Source organism: Melitaea cinxia, chromosome 1 (assembly GCF_905220565.1).
Source record: "Melitaea cinxia chromosome 1, ilMelCinx1.1, whole genome shotgun sequence".
Taxonomy (NCBI): domain Eukaryota; kingdom Metazoa; phylum Arthropoda; class Insecta; order Lepidoptera; family Nymphalidae; genus Melitaea; species Melitaea cinxia.
The window spans coordinates 3,236,043-3,256,508 of record NC_059394.1 but is presented as its reverse complement, the minus strand read 5'-3'; the positions used below and the strand labels follow the sequence as shown (position 1 = coordinate 3,256,508).

The following is a 20,466-nucleotide window of genomic DNA, read 5'->3' as shown; positions in this document are numbered from 1 at the left end:
TTGGAAGTCAGTTAAAAAGTGTCGCGACAGTCTATGTCTAACTATTATAATTATGCCACAATACGTTTGGTACAACGTTGTTGTGCCAAACAATGCCATTCTACAATAAACGATTTAAAGTTAACATACATTTTGAGGAGTTGATGATGTGCACGGTGATTTCAACGAATCGGGAGTAGGGAGCGTAACACTAATGGCATCATAAGATGATAGCTTGTCATCTGCTAGATTTAATGATTTGTTGATGACTCTGAAAGGATGGACATTGTTCATTTTCAAAGTTGATAAATCTAAGCTTCATTTCACTACTATGACTAAAGTGAACCATATCTTGATTACCTTGTACATGAGACAAAAAAAAAACTTACGGGACAAAAACAGTGTGGCGTTAGTGTTGGTTTGGTGCCCTCGACTAATCCTTCTATTGTTCGCGAACACTTAAAAGTTAGTTGTATTGATATGATCTGAACAAATTACACTATTTTTTGTGGGCGTCCAGGTTAATCTGTTATTACCATTTTTTTCCATGTATCGCTTAAATTTGGATTTTTAGAAAACCTGCCAAATTTTCGTATAAAACATTATGGTGGAAGTTCACATTAAGTAATTCTAGTAAAATGTATTAATACTCATAATACGTGTATTATATTTAATTTAATGCAATTTTATTATATAACTATGTTTATTAAAAAAAGCTAGCAATATAATATTTTAAATAAATCAAAATCTCAAAAATGTTGTCTCCTCTTTTGTCTTTGCCATTTTTATCGATAACCATCTACAAACAAACCGGTAACAACACTATCGCTCGGCGACAGTGACTTCTCGGAAATAGACTCCGATCAGTCGCTCGACTGATCCGCATATTGTATGCGGGCGAGCGGTCTGTGTTGGTGAACAAATCGAGTCAACACGAACGATAATATTTGTAATTTTTAAGTTTAAAAAAGGTTTAAAAGAAGTATACAAGTAATAATGTGATTAAAAAATACTTGCGTATGAAAGGTAAAGCCATGTTTTAGTCAATTTGACGTGGCAGATCTTTTTTTGCAGTAAAAAACAGGACAATTTGGCATTTTTTGAAGGACGTTGATTCAATCGCGCAACTAGATTTAGTCTAGTGATCAGTGCGGCGGCAACTAGTTTTATTGTTTGCATATGGCCATTTGGCCTTATACCTTGACAGAGGGGAACGCCTGTACATGGCTACTCCCCTCCGTGTTGCTCTTTGTTCTTAAGTGTCTACAAAGGTCGCGTTCCACTAAGCGTCCGCAACGGCCGCAACGCCCATTCTATCGTTCAAATCGCTCCACCTAAAGCCGTGGTCATCGCGAGTGATCGCTCGACGTCGTAGATGACGCCACTGTTCGAACCAATCGCACCCACTTCGCACACAAAATATAGGTGGGTCAGAGGTTGGTCAAAGGTCAGAATTTGCTTTCACCAAAACATGGCGGGAATTTTAAAAAACAACTGTCAATGTCAAATTGTGAATGTTATCTCTCATTCGATTGGTCAAAAACGCAACGATAAATTCCTGGAAAATTATGTTCAATTAAGTTTTACTCAATCCATGCGAAATATTCACTCACAACCCCCATAGATTTACAGATAGGTTTTACAGCTGCGCACTACAATAGCTACTCGTATCGAGACTTTTTCACATAGGATAAAGTCGAGCGAGTCGTCGAACCGAACCTTCTTACAATTATATTTTCATAATACAAACAGTATGATTTCGAATACAGTAGTCGTGGGTCGTAACGTCTTTTATGTGTAATCGGTTATACGTAGTTTCGTGGATACGCGTAACTAGTTTCGAAACTGCTTATTTTTCGAAACTAGTTATTTTTGTATACAGTATCAGTACGGGACGGCGACGTTATATTACTTTTGTTTGTATTATGGTTATGAAGTAGTTATATGTTATAACTTGTAACATATACGAATGCCGTTACGTACGTTAATATTGATAGATAGTATAATTAAATTAACTTCCCTTCATATTTTATCCAGGCTTACGACTGGCTGCAAAACATGTTATTTAAATTACTTTTTGATTTTTGTATAGTCATAATAATCGATGCAGGCGTATTTAGAAGTTCATTTGATTTTATGTACAGTTTTTAATTATTTTTCGAAATACATACATATAATTAAAAATACAACAAAAAACCCATACTATTTTAGTATATACTTCAACACGAGACAATAACATTAATCGTTAATAATTAATCACTCGTCAACTGTCTTAACTTAATGCTAAATAGTAAATTCGAAAATATTTAAAAAGAAACACGACCGAAATTAAAATTTCTTTAAAAAAACTGTGCGTATTAAAATAAACTTAAGCTCATAGTCAATTGCGTACAAAATCCCATGAGCATATTCGAAAACAAAGATGCATCTATAGTACTTATAGCCATCTCTTTTTATCCTACGCGTAAGCGTATCTGCGTATTGTAATGATTAATATTAGTAACCTGTTACGTTATTAGGCAAAACGCTTATGCGCCGGTCGTTGTGTCAAGTTTTTGATAAAACTGCGTACGCAAAAAAACTGCGTACGTAAAATAATCGTTACATTCGTATCGGCGAAACTACGTATATGGTTATTAGCTTCGTAACTAGTTACTGAAACCGATTACGTTAAATAACGCCCACCGCTAGAATACAGTGACAAATGACAGACTTCACGTATAATTCGATTTGAACATGATTTTCAAGGCACTAGTGAAAGCCATTAATTCTAAATTCATTCATGATTTTCAATTTTTCTGTAAAGTTTGAGGCATCACACATAGAAAAATAGTGATTCTTAAAGCAAATTAAATGAAACAGAATTTATAGGAATAAGTATTAACTGACACATTATGTCTCTCTAAGATAGAATTAGAAATGAGTCTGTCCGAGAGAGAACGAAAGTAACTGACATGGGCTGACAATGGGCTGGCTATCTGTGTCGCAGGACCGATGGTTGTTGGAGCAGACGGGTCCATGAGTGGAGACCACGTCTTAGCAAACGTAGTGTGGGTCGTCCTCCGGCCCGTTGGACCGACGATCTACGTAAGATTGCCGGTGTAGGCTGGATGAGGATTGCAAAAAACCGGGATGTTTGACGCAAATTTAGGGAGGCCTATGTCCAACAGTGGACTGCAATAGGCTGAGCTGACTGACTGACTGGCTGACATTATGGTGTCAAGTTAGTATAGCATATTTTATTATTATAATTCTCTTTGTAGGTGTACTTAAAATATATATTGGTTTTAGATAGGATGTCATAAACTTCCTAACTATACATACTTCATATATTGACTAGTTGTCGCTATAAATTACACAAACAAAAAAAAACAGATTTATTTTTGTATTGAAGTGAAACTTATTTAGAATCGTTGTGATTTGAAGCCCAATGAAATGACAATGCGAACATTTTTCGAGGATGAACTGCAATAAATTCGTAATCTGATATCACATATTTCGAAACTGTCGGTGCAGTTATTTATTTTCTGTATCATAGTATTTAAAAATAACTAATAATCATCATCAATCATTTAATAAAATAGTTAAGTTTCAATGATTCGGCATCCTTAGTGCACATAAACATATGAAATGCCTATTCAAGTATATCTGTTTGGTTTTATCTGACTTAGCTTAAGAACGATGGCCGTGGGTTCGATTCATGCTGAATCCAATAATTAATTAAGAAATAGGTATTTGTCCTAAGCATTGAAAAGCATCATCATCATTCCAGCGTATTGCAGTCCACTGTTGGACATAGGCCTCCACAAGTTCGCGCCAAAAATGCGTGAACTCATGTGTGTTGCCCATAGTCACCACGCTGGCGGGTTGGTGACCGCAGGGCTAGCTTTGTCGCACCGAAGACGCTGCTGCCCGTCTTCGGCCTGGGTGTTTCAGAGCCAGCGGTTAGATGGTTATCCCGCCATCGGTCGGCTTCTTAACTTCCAAGGTGGTACTGGAACCTTGTTATCCATTCGTCGCCTCTTACGACAGCCACGGGAAGAGAGGGGGTGGCTATATTCTAATCAAAACTCAAAAGCATAAGTCCCAGCTTAAAATTAAAATATACCTGCCTGCTGTGAAGGCACTAGCATATAATCTCCAACCCTTCTCTTATATACAAGTATGAGACAAGCCTTTGTCACACGGTCAGTCAGGTCAGTAACGAGTGCTTAGTACAGTGTAGTTTAATCAATCAACAATACGTTATATCTGATTATACTCTGATACTGGTCAAGTTTGTTAGCATTGATGGTACACTTCATTTTATAGGATAGCTGATAAAACCTTTCCCCACTTTTGGGCTCTTGAGAAATCGAACATCATTGATAATTAAGTTCTTTTAATCTTAAGTATTAGGTACTGTCGACATTATTGTGTTAAAAGCACTTGATAACGTAGCAGCTAAATATTGGTATCAATTTGTACAAATAATGTTTCACTATCACTCCATAGGTATTATAAATCAAAGTTGTCAAGTCTGTCTGTTAGCGATAAACTCAGAAACGACACCAGAAATGCAGTTTCACCAATAAAGAGAGGTTCATAAATGAATCTTAGATATATCATTAATTAATGTGCTTTAAATTGATTGAAATATGATGATAATTGTTAGTGTTTGTTTTCTCAATAAAAAACTGGATAAAAATCCGTTCAATAGTTTTTATAGGCGTTGGGGGATTTTTTTTAGTTTGTTTTATTGTATGTTGTATTATACGAGTACATATATTAATCTATACACATTTTGTACTTTTCCATAATCCATACATTATACAGTATTGCATATATAGTTACACTAGCTAACTCGGCAAACGTTGTCTTGCCGCTAAACGCTATTTAAACATAGGGGTTTGTGGTAGAAGGGTGAAAATTTAGGGTTGTATGTATTTTTCAACGCCAAATCATAATAAAATAAAAAATAAATAATTTATCTAAAAATTAAAAAAAAATAGGGGTGGACTACCCTTAACATTTAGGGGGATGAAAAATAGATGTTGTTCAATTCTCAGATTTACCCAATATGCAACCAAAATTTCATGAGAATAGGTCAAGCTGTTTCGGAGGAGTTTAACTACAAACACCGATTTCACCGAGAATTTTATATATTAGATTATACGTGTAGGTACTATACCTACTCCGTATATACGCCAGCACTCTTGTCCATAGAATTTACACTTATATACTGGTTCTCTTGTCACATGGCCAATACTTACATTTATAAAGTACCGAGCAAGTCACAATGAAATGTGATTACATATCTACTTAGATATAATAATTACATATACCCATCAAACATTCATCTACGGTTAAAGTTCAAAGTAATTATTATTACAAAATTATTTATTTTTATTTCAAATTTCTTCAGTATAAAAAAATTATCGACGTCATTTCTACCTTCAAAAGATAAAATGAGTAGGTATTTCTCTAATCTTTGATATTGATGTCATGTCATCATAATGTGTTGCTGAGAATCTCAGATGCTCCCATATATTTATTTTAAATATTAGTTAGGTACCTACTCTTCAAAAACTTGTTTCACTACATATTGATGTATCGTAACAGTACATTGACACGAATACATATTACACATGTACGGAGACGATAAACGTCAAGTTTATTGCGACCAATAGCTATTAGTTGGTGGCTTGGTGCTATCATTAGTTTAAGTTTTTAGGTTATGTTTAAGATTTCAAGGTTACCGTAAATATTATCGTATATCCATGTTTTCAAATAATTTAAATTTTAATTGAGATAATTTTAACGTGATTATGAGGCTTTACTAGTTAATATTTCCAGATTGTTTTAAACGAAGAAACAATTTATGGTGTAGCAACGTAAACAATATTGTGTTTAATAAAACTTTGTCTGTGTGTGTCTTGTGGAAAGCCACAGAGCGTAGCGAATCACTTGTAATCTATATGTTGATAAGAATAATAACATTTCAACGAATAGGTTAGTTTCAGTCACATTCCAGCAGCGGCAGTACACAGTGTGGTCAGTGAATATTTTTAATTTGTTTACAACAAGAAGCAGAGTACAATGAACGGAAATAGTGACGAAGTACCGATAACAAATATTCCGTCAGGAGAGCGAATACAAAAGCTAAGTGAACATTATTATAATGAATTTGGAAGTGAACCTGATTTCTACGCAAGAGTGCCGGGTCGGGTTAACTTGATTGGCGAACATATTGATTATTGCGGTTATCCAGTTTTGCCTATGGCTTTAGAACAAGATATAATTGTTGCAGCGGGTTTTATTAAAGAACACAAACTTTATGTTCGTAATAAGAACTGTAAATATGATAAGATCGATATTGAAATAAAACCGTATAGTGAAATTATTATAAAAGCAGACTCGAACGGTAAACCCTTTTGGTACAATTATGTACTATGCGGTGTAAAAGGAGCATTGGAACATTTAAATAATAAGGTAATCAACGGTCTTAGACTTTGTATAGATGGAAATATTCCCCCTGCTTCAGGTTTATCGAGTTCTTCGGCTCTAGTCAGTGCTGTTTGTTTAGCATTTTTATATGCTCAGAAAGAAAATTTAAATAAAAAAGAAATTGCTTCACTTTGTGCCAATTGTGAAAGATATATCGGAACTCAGGGAGGGGGTATGGATCAGGCTATAGCATTCTTAGCAGAAAAGTATTGCGCACAATATATATCGTGGAACCCCTTAAAGGCTACAAAAGTTGTTTTACCTGAAGATGCTACTTTCGTTGTAGCTCATAGTTTAGCCGAAGTCAACAAAGCAGCTACGAATGACTATAATGAAAGAGTTATTGAATGTCGACTGGCCGCTAAAATTTTATCGTTGGATTCGCAACGCCCAAAAACTAATCACACTATAATTACCTTGAGTCAAGTACAGAAACTTTTAAATAAAAGCTTAGAAGATATGGTAAATCTTGTCCAATGTAGTCTGCCGAAAGATATTTATCTAAAATATGAAGTATGTAAAATGTTAGAAATTACTGAAGACGAGATGGAGGAATTTTATCTAACTCCAAATACGAGACATTTGAACGAATTTAAATTAAAACAAAGAGCTTTACATGTATATGGTGAAGCTATGAGAGTAGAAGAATTTCGTAAGATTTGTGCGCAATCTATGAACGGAAAAACGAATGGATCTGCTAATGGCGTAACTTTTGAATTGAAGGGTAGTAAAAATGACGTTTTAAGTAATCTAGGAGAGCTAATGTCAAAAAGCCACGAGAGCTTGAAAAACCTTTATGAATGTTCACATAAAAATTTAGATATATTAGTAGAAATATCGAGAGAATTGAACGTCCATTCAAGATTAACGGGAGCTGGATGGGGCGGCTGCGTCGTCGCTTTATGCCCAAGAGCGAAAGTTAATGAATATATTGAAAAACTAGTAGACGAATTTTATGTTAAGCATTGCAAAATCGACAAAACCAAAGCAAAATCATATGTGTTTGCTACTAGTCCTAATTATGGAGCTGTAATTTATACTAATAAATAATCTAATCAAAAAAATATTATTCTTGTCATAACTTTTAAGTTGTTGCAGTCAACCACCGACAAAAACATAACAAGAGTTACCTTCATTATAGTATCTTAAAACTATATGAGTATGGTGTAACATGATTTATCAATCTTTAAAGCAGGTTTCCATACATTTTTTAAATCAAAAAAAGATGGAAGATACCTACTACCGACTACGCCTACTACTACTTACGACGCCTTACTATGTAAAATTATGTGTTTCGTATTTTATAAATTGTCCTAATTATTTTTTGAATATTTTTATATAATGCCTGTAATTAATATATAAAATAATAGTTTGTTATTAAATAAATTATTATATAGTTACTTTATACTTATTTTACTTTAAATATAAAAAAAATATTATTTGTAATTAGTTATATAATAAACTATGTTACTTAGAACGTAAGAAGTTATTTTGAATACGTAAATTTAAAAGTTAAATAAATTTTTTCTTGTTGCCAAAATTCTTCTACTTTAAGTACTGTGTTAGTTGATAGTACCTAAGCATACATAACTTGCTGTAAGAATGAGTATTAATAAATGCATTTTATTATAAATTTACATAATTTATTGTAAACGCGTAGCACTATCTATTTATTTGATTACCATATACTTTTATAAATAATTGTATAAGTAATATTCTTGTTTTATTTCGTTTTTTTTTTTTTTTTTTTTTTTTAGCGTGTTTCTAATATTTGTATAGCTGTATAACGCGTACATTCAACAATACAGAAACGTTTATGAAGCACCAATAAAGAGATATACAGCTAAAGTTTTAAATTATAAAAGACTTAAGTATATTAATTTTATATAGCTAAGTATCTTTGGCGTAGTATTTTTACTTACCGTCTTATTAAGTCTTATCCGTCTTACTTACGCATTTTGGTATTATAAACAAAACTACCTATTAAAAATTAACTTTTACAAACTACCTTTTTGTTAGAATTTGAATGAATTTAATTCGTTTACCAAAATGGAGTCTGGTATCTCTTCATCATTACAGCCTATACAGTCCACTGCTGGACATAGGCCTCCACAAGTTTACGCCAAAAATAACGTGAACTCATGTGTTTTGCCCATAGTCACCACGCTGGGCAGGCGGGTTGGTGACCGCAGCACTGACTTTGTCGCACCGAAGACGCTGCTGCCCGTCTTCGGCCTGTGTATTTCAAAGCCAGCAGTTGGATGGTTATCCCGCCATCGGTCGGCTCCTTAAGTTCCAAGGTGGTTGTGGAACCTTGTTATCCCTTAGTCGCCTCTTACGACACCCACGGGAAGAGAGGGGGTGGCTAAATTCTTTTTGGTATCTCTTACCAGACGTTCATTTATGTTCATTATTCGACCCGGTCTATAAAAAGAATAAATAATAGTTTTAAAAAAACACGCTTTCATAAAAAAAAACAAACAAAAACGGAATAATCTTATCTTAGTGTATTGTCATCGGTCCTCGATAACTCTACTTTAGTGAAGAGAGTTCAGATTTCATTTAAACTTAGTAGACTACTCTAAATTTAAATGAAATTTGAAAGTTTGAAGTGGGTCAAAATAAAGTCCAAAGGCGTTAGTTACAAACATACAGATGAAGGTAGCAAAAGCGTGATAGAATGTAGTAAAAGCGCGTAAAAATAAACACCAAAAAGTAACTACACTATACTTTAGTAATCTGTATTAGTAAACGTTTATTGCTTGGTTTAAAAAACTATTCGTTTTTTAATGTAGGACCTGGGTTTAAGCGTGAATGTTGAAATTCTACAAATTAAAAAAATGCTAAAAAGTATAGTTACTACACATTATCTTCCATTTTCAATTGAACTTTTTTTTTAAGTTTGTATATTGCTTTTATTGGGTTTGGGTTAATAATAGGCGTTTATATTCTTGCTTTTCTATACTTTATTTTGTACACGCGGACTTAAATAATACAAAGCAGAGCAATTAATTAACAGACATCTTTAGTCGCCATCGAGGACACGAGGACAGTGAATGATACCATATACAAAAATATAAATTAGAGTGGATGGGCACAGATAAACAAATGTTTTTATTGTATATCCAACAGCTTTGCTTACCTTGACAAAATATTTTGTATTTTGTCGTTGTGTTCCTATATATCAATAAAATGCAACACACAGGCGTTTGAGACCGAAGCCAGCGAGAACAAGTACAATAGAATTTTGTCCTTCTTTAATCTATATTGATTTCTTCTTTTCCTAAATTAAAAATTGCAAATAGTACAATATCTGAATAACACATAAATAAATAAATTATTACGGATGCAAATCATGCTACGACTATGATCATGTGTCGTAAGGACGGCAATACTTCTTTAATTCAAAACCCTAAAACAGATGAACAATTGAATGAAAGATAACTAATTAGAGATAAAATTAATATACTATATGTAAAATAAGAAGTATACAACTACATAAACAACAATGTTTTTATTATCAACGGGTTTAAGATTTTTCACCTGTTATATAATTAGTGAAAAATAAATTAATAAACAAGTAATGAAGTAACTGTAATTTAGCGAATAGCAACATTTTGTTGTACGTCATATCGTAAACGTAACAAATGGCCATTCAAAATTGAAATTAATAAAAAAATTATAATTTCGTCATTTTTATTTTGAACTAGTAAGTTTTCTGTTAATTTTATTTAATAAACAATACTTACAACACCTAATTTTATTTATAGGCATAAACCTGTATATCATTAATGAAATTTTTTTTGTCAAAAATTGGTGAGTTGATGAGTACAGTTTTTTCTTCAGGCTTTTCTTCTATGTTTTAACTGTAATGGTCTATTTTTCTCATATTTTATCTATTTTATAGCTTACTAAGGAATAGCAGCTATGGCTTTATCTAAGGTATAATATTAAACTATGATATAGCTTGTAGAATATTTAAAAGGTTATGTTGTAAAATATAATTTTTTTATGCTACTGTAAATAGATACATGGTTTTGAAAAACACGGCTAAGCAAGAAAAATATACACTTAAATTATCACTAGTCATTTATAAATAGGACGTTTGGACCTATACTAGAGGAGAACCTTTGAATTTGAATATAAGAACAGTCATATCTAATTCTTGTCTGTTGCCTAATTCTTCATTATTGGTAAAACAGCATTCATGTTTGAATTAAAAATATATATATTTCAGATTAATTTCTTGTAACACTGTTTTGAAAGAAAATTGTTAAAATGTTTGTCATCCAAAATTCTGTAAAGTAAATCTAACAAATAAAGAACTACTAATATTTTGTTTTTTAACGGTTTTAGTATTCTTATATGTTTAAGTAAATGTGTAATTGTTTGTTATGAATATCTCACATACATCATATATATATATGTATATATATATTTATAGCTCTATTTTTTTTACAGTCTCATTTATATTGTTAAATTAGGTACTTAAAGAAGCTTGCAAATATGTTTTTAGGAAAACATTAACGTAGAAAAAGAAAGTAATTCAACTCACATAACAACTGCCAAGAAGAGAAGAATAAGACGGAAAAAGTTAAGAGCAGCAAAAGCCTTAAACAGTCTGAAAATTGATAGTTGTCTTGATATAAATACACAAGAATATATTAAACCTATTGATGAGAAAATTGTGCCTAAAATCTCACAAGTTACTTGTAACAAAAAAAAATTAGAGGTTTCATTGAAAAATACTAGTGTAGAAGATAAAACTGAAAAAATGTCTTCTAAAAATGGTTTGGAGAAATCAAGAGAAGATGTACTGGCAGCAAGGGAAGCGAAAAAGTTGGCTAAACAAAAAGCAAAATTAAAAAATAATGTAAATAAAGATAATGTCCCTAAAATGGAAAATGTCCAATCACCTGTCGCCAATAATGCTGACAATAAAAAAGAAGTACCTGCTACTAGTAACAACAGCAGTACAAATACTCCTAAAACTCCTGCAAAAAAAGAAAATTCAGAGATAACATCTACAGCAAAAGTTGAACCACCTAAAAGTAAAGATGAAGTTGACAAGGCTGTAATTAGAACTGAAAATGTAGATTTAGATGCAGATAAAACTAAAGAGCTTATAAAAGCTGAAAGAGCCGCTAAGAAGGCAGCTAAACAAGCTAAGAAGAAACCAGCAGGAGATAGTGAAGTGAAACCGACAGTAGTTGCACAAACAGATTTAACTGTTAAAGATGTAGTCAACACACTTAAGGATATTGTAAATGTTGCTAAAGAGGTACAAGCTGTAACTGATAAAGTTATAGCTATTGACTTTTCTACTAAAAAGGTCAGTTTTGTGCTTGCTTTATTTGAATATTTGCTTTATATTTAAATTAACTTAACATTATCTGTATATTTTTTTTTTCATTGGATTTGTCTTAACAGTTTTTTAAAATATACAGAATAAAAATGTGTTTTTCAGACTGAAGAAACAACTAAATCAAAAGCAGAATTAAGAGCAGAGAGACGTGCAAAGCAAGAAGCACAAAGGACAGCGAAACAAGCTGCGCAGCAGCAAAAAGCTTTAGAAATAAAAAGAGAACAACAAAATAAGCAAATCGAAAAACCTAAAGAAGTACATAGTATAGTATTATATCAGTAATGTGGTTTTAGTTAGCCAAAGCTTTTTTTTGTTGGTTAGACTTTAAAATAACAATAATAATAACAATAACTTATAACTTTACTGCACGTCCAATTTAAATTTATCTTTTTCTTTCTGATCAAAAGCTGGTCATTTCCTATGGTACTATTCAATTTTTTTTTTTTTTAATTGTTTGCGAGCATACAAAATTTGTTTAAAGTAACCTTTTTTTTGTAGGAAAAGTCAAGCAAACCAAAGATATTAGAAAAATCGAAACCGAAGCCACATAGTACGCAGAAAGTAAACTGGTTCCAACACCTGTACACGGAACATGACAATGAATCTCTTAAACAAATGGCTATTAACTCAAAGTAATTACTTTTAATATAGTTTCTTTTTTTTTCATCTAATTTGTATAAAAAAACCCTAGACATGTTACTAAGTGCAACACTTAAGAAAGACTGAACCTTTTTGACAATTTTTTTGTACAAAGTATTCTGAAAATTTGAAGAAAGTCCTTACGGAATGAAAAATTAGGAAATTGTCCAGATATTTGGAAGACTCAATGACTAAACTTCACACAAATTTTAAAAGAAAAAGTCTGTTAGGTCAGCTAGTAGTAGATAAATAAAACAATTAAGCATTTCTTTCTTTCAGTTTACATCCAGCGGTCATAAAACTGGGTGTTCAGTTAGCATCTCGTGTTGTGACAGGATCTAATGCAAGGTGTATAGCATTGTTAGATGCATTGAAGAAGGTTAGTATTAACAACTTTCATATTGTCACGGTTCCCCTGGTCTATTGAGGAAGTAAATAAAACCAGGGTACCATGAACAAAAAAAATTTATTAGCTTAATATTAACCCGGTGAGGTAGAATAAAATATGTACGTATATGGGCGGGGTCGAGCACTCAATTCACACAAGCTCCAAATGCAGTTCGGCTCAGGTACTCTCCTGGTTCGCCGTGCAGGTGATATTCCCGGGAGTCGCGTGGCAGGATTCCGCTTTCGACCGGGGGCGGCAGGAACGGGTAGTTCAAGACCCGGCGGAGTGTATTCTCGTCGTTGGGGTTAGGTGGAAACGTCGAAATTGGTGACCCAAACGTCGAACTTGGTGACCCAAACGTTGAAATTGGTGACCCAAACGTCGTACCCCAGTTTGGGGGCGATAAACACTAAAACTATATATATTCCTTGAATCAAGACAACGCTAAGCAAGGATCACACAGTTCTATAAAGTACGGTTACGATGCTAAAATATATATTAGCCACCGTATTAAGAGACCGTAATAAAACAGGTGATGTGCGTTAACTATTTCTTGAGACAAATTTCCAAAAATGAATGACGCGGCGGCGACCAGTACTGCCGTTTTTATAAGCAGAGACAAAAGATTCATTTGAATTTTTGAAAAAAAAGATAAAATGTTGCCCGCGCAAATATATAAATGCCGGTTGATGAATTTATATAATTTGTTTGTAGAAAAAAAAAAAAATTTATGATAAAAATAGTGTATCATAAATTACTGTAGATTTTCATTTCATTTAATTATAATAAACTAATATTTTTTTTTTAAAGAAAAAATCATTTCACGTATTTAAATATTAAATTTAAACATATTTTAATTACTACCATAAATAATGTACGTATAACGTTACAATATGACCCATATTTTTTTTTATGTAACTGCCAAAAAATATAAGACTGTCAAGTAAACACCTCTCCCATTACAGAGCAGGAATAAAGTCTATTAAAAAAGCCTAAGATCCCACCTATTATGGAGCAGGACTACTCTTATTGATATTAATTAACATGTTTCAAGATATGCTGTCTAGTCTCATTATAGATATAAATAACTCGATGCAACTTCAGATGGTGAGAGACTACAGCCTCCCAGCGAAGACAGAATTTGCTAGGGGACTAGAAGAACAGCTAGCAGCTAGCTTGGAATTTCTGTGGTCAGTGCGACCACCCGCCGCTTCACAAACCAACGCCATCAAGTCATTTCGTCACCAACTCACACAGTTGCCCAACAACGTGGATGAGTTTGATGTGAGTCGATACTACCTTGTTGTTATCAAGTCATATGACTTGTTAGCTTCTGGTGGTCCATTACCTTGCGTTATTGGCGATTGTCAATAAGTTATATCATTTGCACACTTCTGATAATCCACTATCTTGCGTTATTGGCGGTTGCCATTAAGTCGTTTGCCTTGGTAACTGATGATATCATCATTACAGCCTATACAGTCCACTGCTGGACATAGGCCTCCACAAGTTTACGCCAAACATAACGTGAACTCATGTGTTTTGCCCTTAGTCACTACGCTGGGCAGGCGGGTTGGTGACCGCAGTACTGGCTTTGCCGCACCGAAGACGCTGCTGCCCGTCTTCGGCCTGTTCGAACTGATGATATATCCAATATTATCTTAGTTATGTTAATAGTTTTTTTTTGTAAAGTTACATGTATATTAGCCTCATAAATAAATAAAAAATAATTATTTAATTTGTTACCAGGCAAAGAAGAGGCTTCAAGAGGAGATTGACAGATACATTCGTGAACAAATAGATATGGCGGGCGAGGCTATAAGTATAGCTGTACGCAACAAGATTTCTACGGATGATAATATACTCACTTATGGATGGTTTGTATGCTTTATAGAATCAAATTAATTGTAATTTTGTTTCTGAAACCTCATTGTAGGTTGGTAGGTTGTAGATTTACTCATCATATTTAAACCCAAAGTCTTTAATCAACGAGAAGCTAGTAAGAAATTATTTTTATTTTATAATTATTATTAAATATATCTAATAAGAAATTTACTTTTAAAGGTTTGGAAGGAATAAAATTTGTTCGAATGTTACTTATTTTTTAAGTCAGAAGCAATAAAACTTTATCATTATAAAAATAAAATAGTATTATTAATAAAACATTACTTATTTTTAAACATGTCCTAAAATAGAATTTCATGCTTCTAATTAAAAATTATGGACTTTGCATAAAACTTAGACCCTATTTTACCTACTTACAAGTATAATTTTTCCTAATTTTTTTTTAGCAGACTAAATTAAATTTAATTAAAGCGTTTTGTAGCAACAAAAGTTAACGACTTTTTTTAAAAATTTGCGAGAGCCTTTAGACCTTTAGTGGACATACTACTAACTATTATTTACCTGCTTGACAAATTTCAAGCTTGTAGCACAAAAATGAAGGATTTTCACAAATACTTGCAAAAGCTCTTTGAATTCTTAAATGCGGCTTTAACGCAAAATCCGTTATTAATGGACGTCTACTAACTATTAATTACCTCGTTGCCAATATAGTATGTTAGTTGTGCTGTGTGGCTACGGCACTAAAGAATTTAGCCACCCCCTTTCTTCCCGTGGGTGTCGTAAGAGGCGACTAAGGGATAACAAGGTTCCACAACCACCTTGGAACTTAAGAAGCCGACCGATGGCGGGATAACCATCCAACTACTGGCTTTGAAATACACAGGCCGAAGACGGGCAGCAGCGTCTTCGGTGCGACAAAGCCAGTACTGCGGTCACCAACCCGCCTGCCCAGCGTGGTGACTATGGGCAAAACACATGAGTTCACGTTATTTTTGGCGTAAACTTGTGGAGGCCTATGTCCAGCAGTGGACTGTATAGGCTGTGATCATCAATATAGTATATGCAACATGAACTCCCACAGCTCGTCCCTGATCGAGCGCATCCTGTGCGACGCGCACGCGGCCGGCGTGTCGTTCCGCGCCATCGTGCTGGGCACGCGGCTGCAGCGCGGCGCCACGGAGATGCTGCGGCGCCTGCTCGCGCGCGGCGTGCGCTGCTCCTACGCCGACATCTCCGCGCTCAGCTACCTCATGCGAGACGTGAGCACACACACACACGCACACGCATTACTGCGGCGCCTGCTCGCGCGCGGCGTGCGCTGCTCCTACGCCGACATCTCCGCGCTCAGCTACCTCATGCGAGACGTGAGCACACACACACACGCACACACACACGCATTACTGCGGCGGTCGCAATCATGTACACCTGATAGCGATCGTTACTCATAGTAGGGAACATATCCGCCAACTCGCATCGGAGCAGCGTGGTGGATTAAGCGCTGATCCTTCATGTAGATGTTTTTTTAGTTTAATTTACCGTCCCTCGATTGTATTCTATATGTAAATAAAAAGATAGTAAGTGAGGGTGACCGGCGGCGGCAGGTGAACAAGGTGGTGGTGGGCGCGGCGTCGCTGCTGGCCAACGGCGCGGTGCTGGCGCCGGCCGGCACGCTGCCGCTGGCGCTGGCGGCGCGCGCGCACAACGTGCCGCTGCTGGTGGCGTGCGAGACGCACAAGTTCGCCGACACCGTGCAGACCGACGCCTTCGTGCACAACGAGATCGGTGAGCCCCAGCCCGACACCGCTCTACCGCGGTACCGCGCCTTGTATTGTGTAGTGTTAGTACAGTGCTACGTAGTAATCATTGTAGGTAATTAAAACACGTCTGTGTCGCTTGAGTTTCCCCACTTTATTATTTTATGATGCTCGCTGCTCGATGCATCGGTTTAAATGCTGACTGAGACTAATAGATAATATACTTACACACTACACTTTCTCTACCATACTCCTCAAAAAATAAGGCCCGTAATGTGAATAAAGACGAGCGTGCTTTAGACAACACGACTGAAGTAAAACTTCTTTAGTGCCATTTAAATTATATCTTCCTCTCAACTTCCGTTCGCCTCGCCCGATCAAAGCTCTAGTCACGCATTCACCAGCTTACTCTCCAAGTCGAGCGTCCGTAATGAAGTTTGCCTTCAAAAATTGTGAAATCATGTGAAACAACGAAAGAGCAGTCAAGCAGCATTTAGTGTACTGATGTGAATAGTAAGCATCAATTTGTTTTGATTTTAGTTTTGCTAACCGAATTTAAAAAAGGTAAAAAAATATTCTCAATTCAACTATATTTTTTATGAGTGTGTTACTTCTAATCTTTTTTTATACAACTTGGTTAGTAAACAAGCGTACGACCCACCTGATAGTGAGCGGTTACCGTAACCTTCTGGTTTTTCAAGTGTCTATAGACACTTGAAAAACCAGAAGGTTACGGTAGACCAACCAGGTTACGGTAGACAAACCAGAAGGTTGAACTACTTTCCTAGATGGGCTCCAGATTTGGAGCAGAGTATAACCTTCTGCTCACTACCTGACTTAACTGAATAAAAATACTTTTTATTGGGCGTACCGATTTTGATTATTCTTTTTTTTTATCGAAAGCTGGTGCTTGTCATGTGTTTCCATTCAAATTTATAGACACTTGAAAAACCAGAAGGTTGAACTACTTTCCTAGATGGGCTCCAGATTTTGAGCAGAGTATAATAAGCTTCTGCTCACTACCTGACTTAACTGAATAAAAATACTTTTTACTGGGCGTACCGATTTTGATTATTCTTTTTTTTAAATCGAAAGCTGGTGGTTGTCATGTGTTTCCATTTAAATTTAATCGAGATCTAGAAAGTAGTTTTTTCGTTACCTCTATAATAATAGTTTATAATATATATATATTTTTAAATGAATATTAATTACTAAAATTTTCATTATTGTGTGAGGAAAACTCATCAAATCTTTAACATGTACAGGTGATCCAGACGATCTGATCGATAAAACTGATGAAAATTCACCTCTGAAAGACTGGCGGTCGAACCCTAATTTGACGCTTTTGAACGTGATGTATGACGTCACGCCGTCGAGTCTCGTCACCGCTGTTGTGACCGAGCTGGCAATATTGCCTTGCACAAGCGCTCCCGTCGTCCTACGTTTCAAATTATCTGAATACGGACTGTAAACCGCCTAGTAGTGTTTCTGACAGATGTTCTCAAAACTTCTGACTTAAAATTCTATCAATGTGAGTAGCCTATACAAGAAATGTTGATTCTTATTATAAAACAAATTGGCGAAAATTTAATTTGCTGTTACAGACTGATATAGTTGTTCATTGTCAAATAATGGACTAAATGATTTATTGAAAATATGCTTTGCCATTATGATGATATTAAATTGGTTTAAGAGCTATGTTTACCTATTATCTTTGTTTCTTAAAAATATGCCTTATGTAATTAATGTGTGACCATTTTGTAAATAACATCAAAAAATATTTAATTTGATGCTCAAAGTTAATAATAGTTTATATTATTGTACATAGCTTATATGTAAATGTAATTCTTTAAATAAAGTCTTTTATACCATACTTTCTGTACTGTATTATTTTTTTTTTATAGTAATTATCTTAATTTTTATAAAATATAAAAGCGATCCTATTATATACTGAAAAAGAATTTATGCAAATATATAGTGTTATTTTACCAAGGCTAGCAGTCGAATTTGAATAATTATTAAAAAAAATGTATTAGAAACTATAATTAATTTTTGATTAGTATAATAAACTAAGGTTAATTATGTAATGCCTATAGGATGAAATAAATAAAACATTTTGTTTATTTATAAATTATTACATATTTTTACTCAAGACAATTTGAGACAATGCATATATTATAATTAATTTGCATATTGCAATATATCACACTGCACCATAAATAAATACCAATTATTGAGGTCTTATATATGACAGCATAGTATGATTAAAAGCAGTTATGAAATTAATCTTTATGTGGATGTTCTGGCTTATGAATAGAGAAGTCTAGTCTAACATAAATAATAACACACAAGAATAGAGCATACAAGAAACCGACGACTAATAAAGGTTCTTGGAACATAAGCAAACGTGGGAATGTGTATCTAATCTGAAAATCTTGAATGTGATTTTCAACTACGTTCTTCTTAGTGAAGGAGATGACTGGGCGACCCTTTGTATCCAAGTAAGTATAGTGTAAACTATCCGGTAACCTCGTCACAGCAAATGGGAAATTGACTTTGATGTTAGTCGATCCCTCTGGAAGAATAACCTTTGTAACAAGCTCATCTATCTGCATATCATCAAAAACATGATCTACTACTCTTATCTTGAGCAAGTATTCATTACCGGAGTGGTACAAATACTCGTAACTCGGTACATTGTATCCCAGAGTGTAGTGAGATCTCCATCCACCGAAAAGAGGGTATCTCGGTCTTAAGTCCAGTTCAACAGAATCTTTCTTGACCTTCATGTTTGATGTAGAGATGTTTCCATTGGTGTCACGGTAGTATACGTCTGACGCAGATGCTGGAAGTAGGGTTTTGTAGGAGCGGACACTGGCCGGGCCACTGTGGTGGTCTTGCTGATAATCGTACCTTGAAAATGGACCTTTAAGTTTAGCTCCAGTGTGTTCAATATCAATTACCTCTTCAACAGCAATGTTACCCCAGTGAGAAACTTCGATGAGACGTTCCAAACGAGTAACAGTCAAGAAGGGGGAATTGTTTTTATAATGTACACTGAGTTCCTTTTCAGAGAAAGGAGCAATGTTAGCATATGCACCGTACACAATTGTTCCATCTTGTTGAGAGAATGGCTTTACTTTAGTGAAGGATTCAACTGACTTTGTATTTATGATGACATTTGTTTTTTGAGATGCCACACTGTAAGGAGAATAGAAGTACAAATTACCATTGTATTTGACTAGTTGGTCTTCTTGCTGGGTAATGGCTGTTGGGAACGGTTGCAATGCTTTAGTATACACTGATTCCGTTGAAATAACTACGGAGGAGCCCGCATTAACTGCATCTTTTAATTCGACACGCCAAAATTTGACTTGACCATAACCTTTCACAGTGGTCTCTACAAGTTTTAAATCTTTGTTACTACTATCTTTGGCGCCAATAAAAGCTAAGTTGTTCCTCGCTGCACCTTCCACTGCTAATAAGAAGTTTTTTACCGGCGCTTTACCTGTGTTTTCTAATGTTACTTTGGATGTTATTTTTACAAGCTGCGAAGAAATATCGATCGATCGGTCGACATTTTTTATTTTAATATCGCTAGAAATAGTATCCACATTTACACTATCGCACTTAATGGCGATATATAATACGAATAAAACGCAAAATTGTAGTTTAGCCATCGCCGGTATCATTTTCTTTTGACATTTGACAACTTAGTTCAACGCACTCAACGGAAGTACACGCCAGCAAATTGAAGTCAAACCGGAAATACGTTTAATAGTTAATGTTATTGCCTACTAGAAATAAAGAGAAAACAAAAATGATAATTTTAAGACTACCATAAGTACCATATTTATTTATTTATACTTTATTGTACACCACAACTACATTTTAAACAATAAACACATTTAAAAACATTTACAGACTGTGAAGTACAATGGGCGGACTTATGGCTATTTAGCCATTTTTTCCAGACAACCCAAGTTAAACCCATATTTAATTGAATAAAG

At 34.5% G+C, this 20,466-nt stretch overlaps 3 protein-coding genes across 3 annotated transcripts; 2 read left to right on the top strand and 1 right to left on the bottom strand.

Annotated features, from left to right (window-relative positions):
* Nucleotides 1-5,974: 5,974 nt before the first annotated feature.
* LOC123666703 (N-acetylgalactosamine kinase) lies at nt 5,975-7,825 on the top strand. Its single transcript, XM_045600798.1, has one exon. It carries the CDS (start codon nt 6,058-6,060, stop codon nt 7,513-7,515), a length of 1,458 nt encoding a protein of 485 aa, XP_045456754.1. The 5' UTR covers nt 5,975-6,057; the 3' UTR covers nt 7,516-7,825.
* A 2,404-nt stretch (nt 7,826-10,229) lies between these two features.
* Nucleotides 10,230-18,329, top strand: LOC123655316 (translation initiation factor eIF-2B subunit delta). The gene is made up of 10 exons (XM_045591132.1): nt 10,230-10,407; nt 10,982-11,797; nt 11,933-12,085; nt 12,335-12,462; nt 12,749-12,848; nt 13,962-14,141; nt 14,607-14,734; nt 15,784-15,961; nt 16,304-16,484; nt 17,722-18,329. Exons 1-10 carry the CDS (start codon nt 10,393-10,395, stop codon nt 17,925-17,927), a joined length of 2,085 nt encoding a protein of 694 aa, XP_045447088.1. The 5' UTR covers nt 10,230-10,392; the 3' UTR covers nt 17,928-18,329.
* Nucleotides 18,330-18,575: 246 nt separating this feature from the next.
* Nucleotides 18,576-20,179, bottom strand: LOC123655327 (dolichyl-diphosphooligosaccharide--protein glycosyltransferase subunit 1). The gene has a single exon (XM_045591142.1). It carries the CDS (start codon nt 20,146-20,148, stop codon nt 18,739-18,741), a length of 1,410 nt encoding a protein of 469 aa, XP_045447098.1. The 5' UTR covers nt 20,149-20,179; the 3' UTR covers nt 18,576-18,738.
* Between the last annotated feature and the right edge of the window lie 287 nt (nt 20,180-20,466).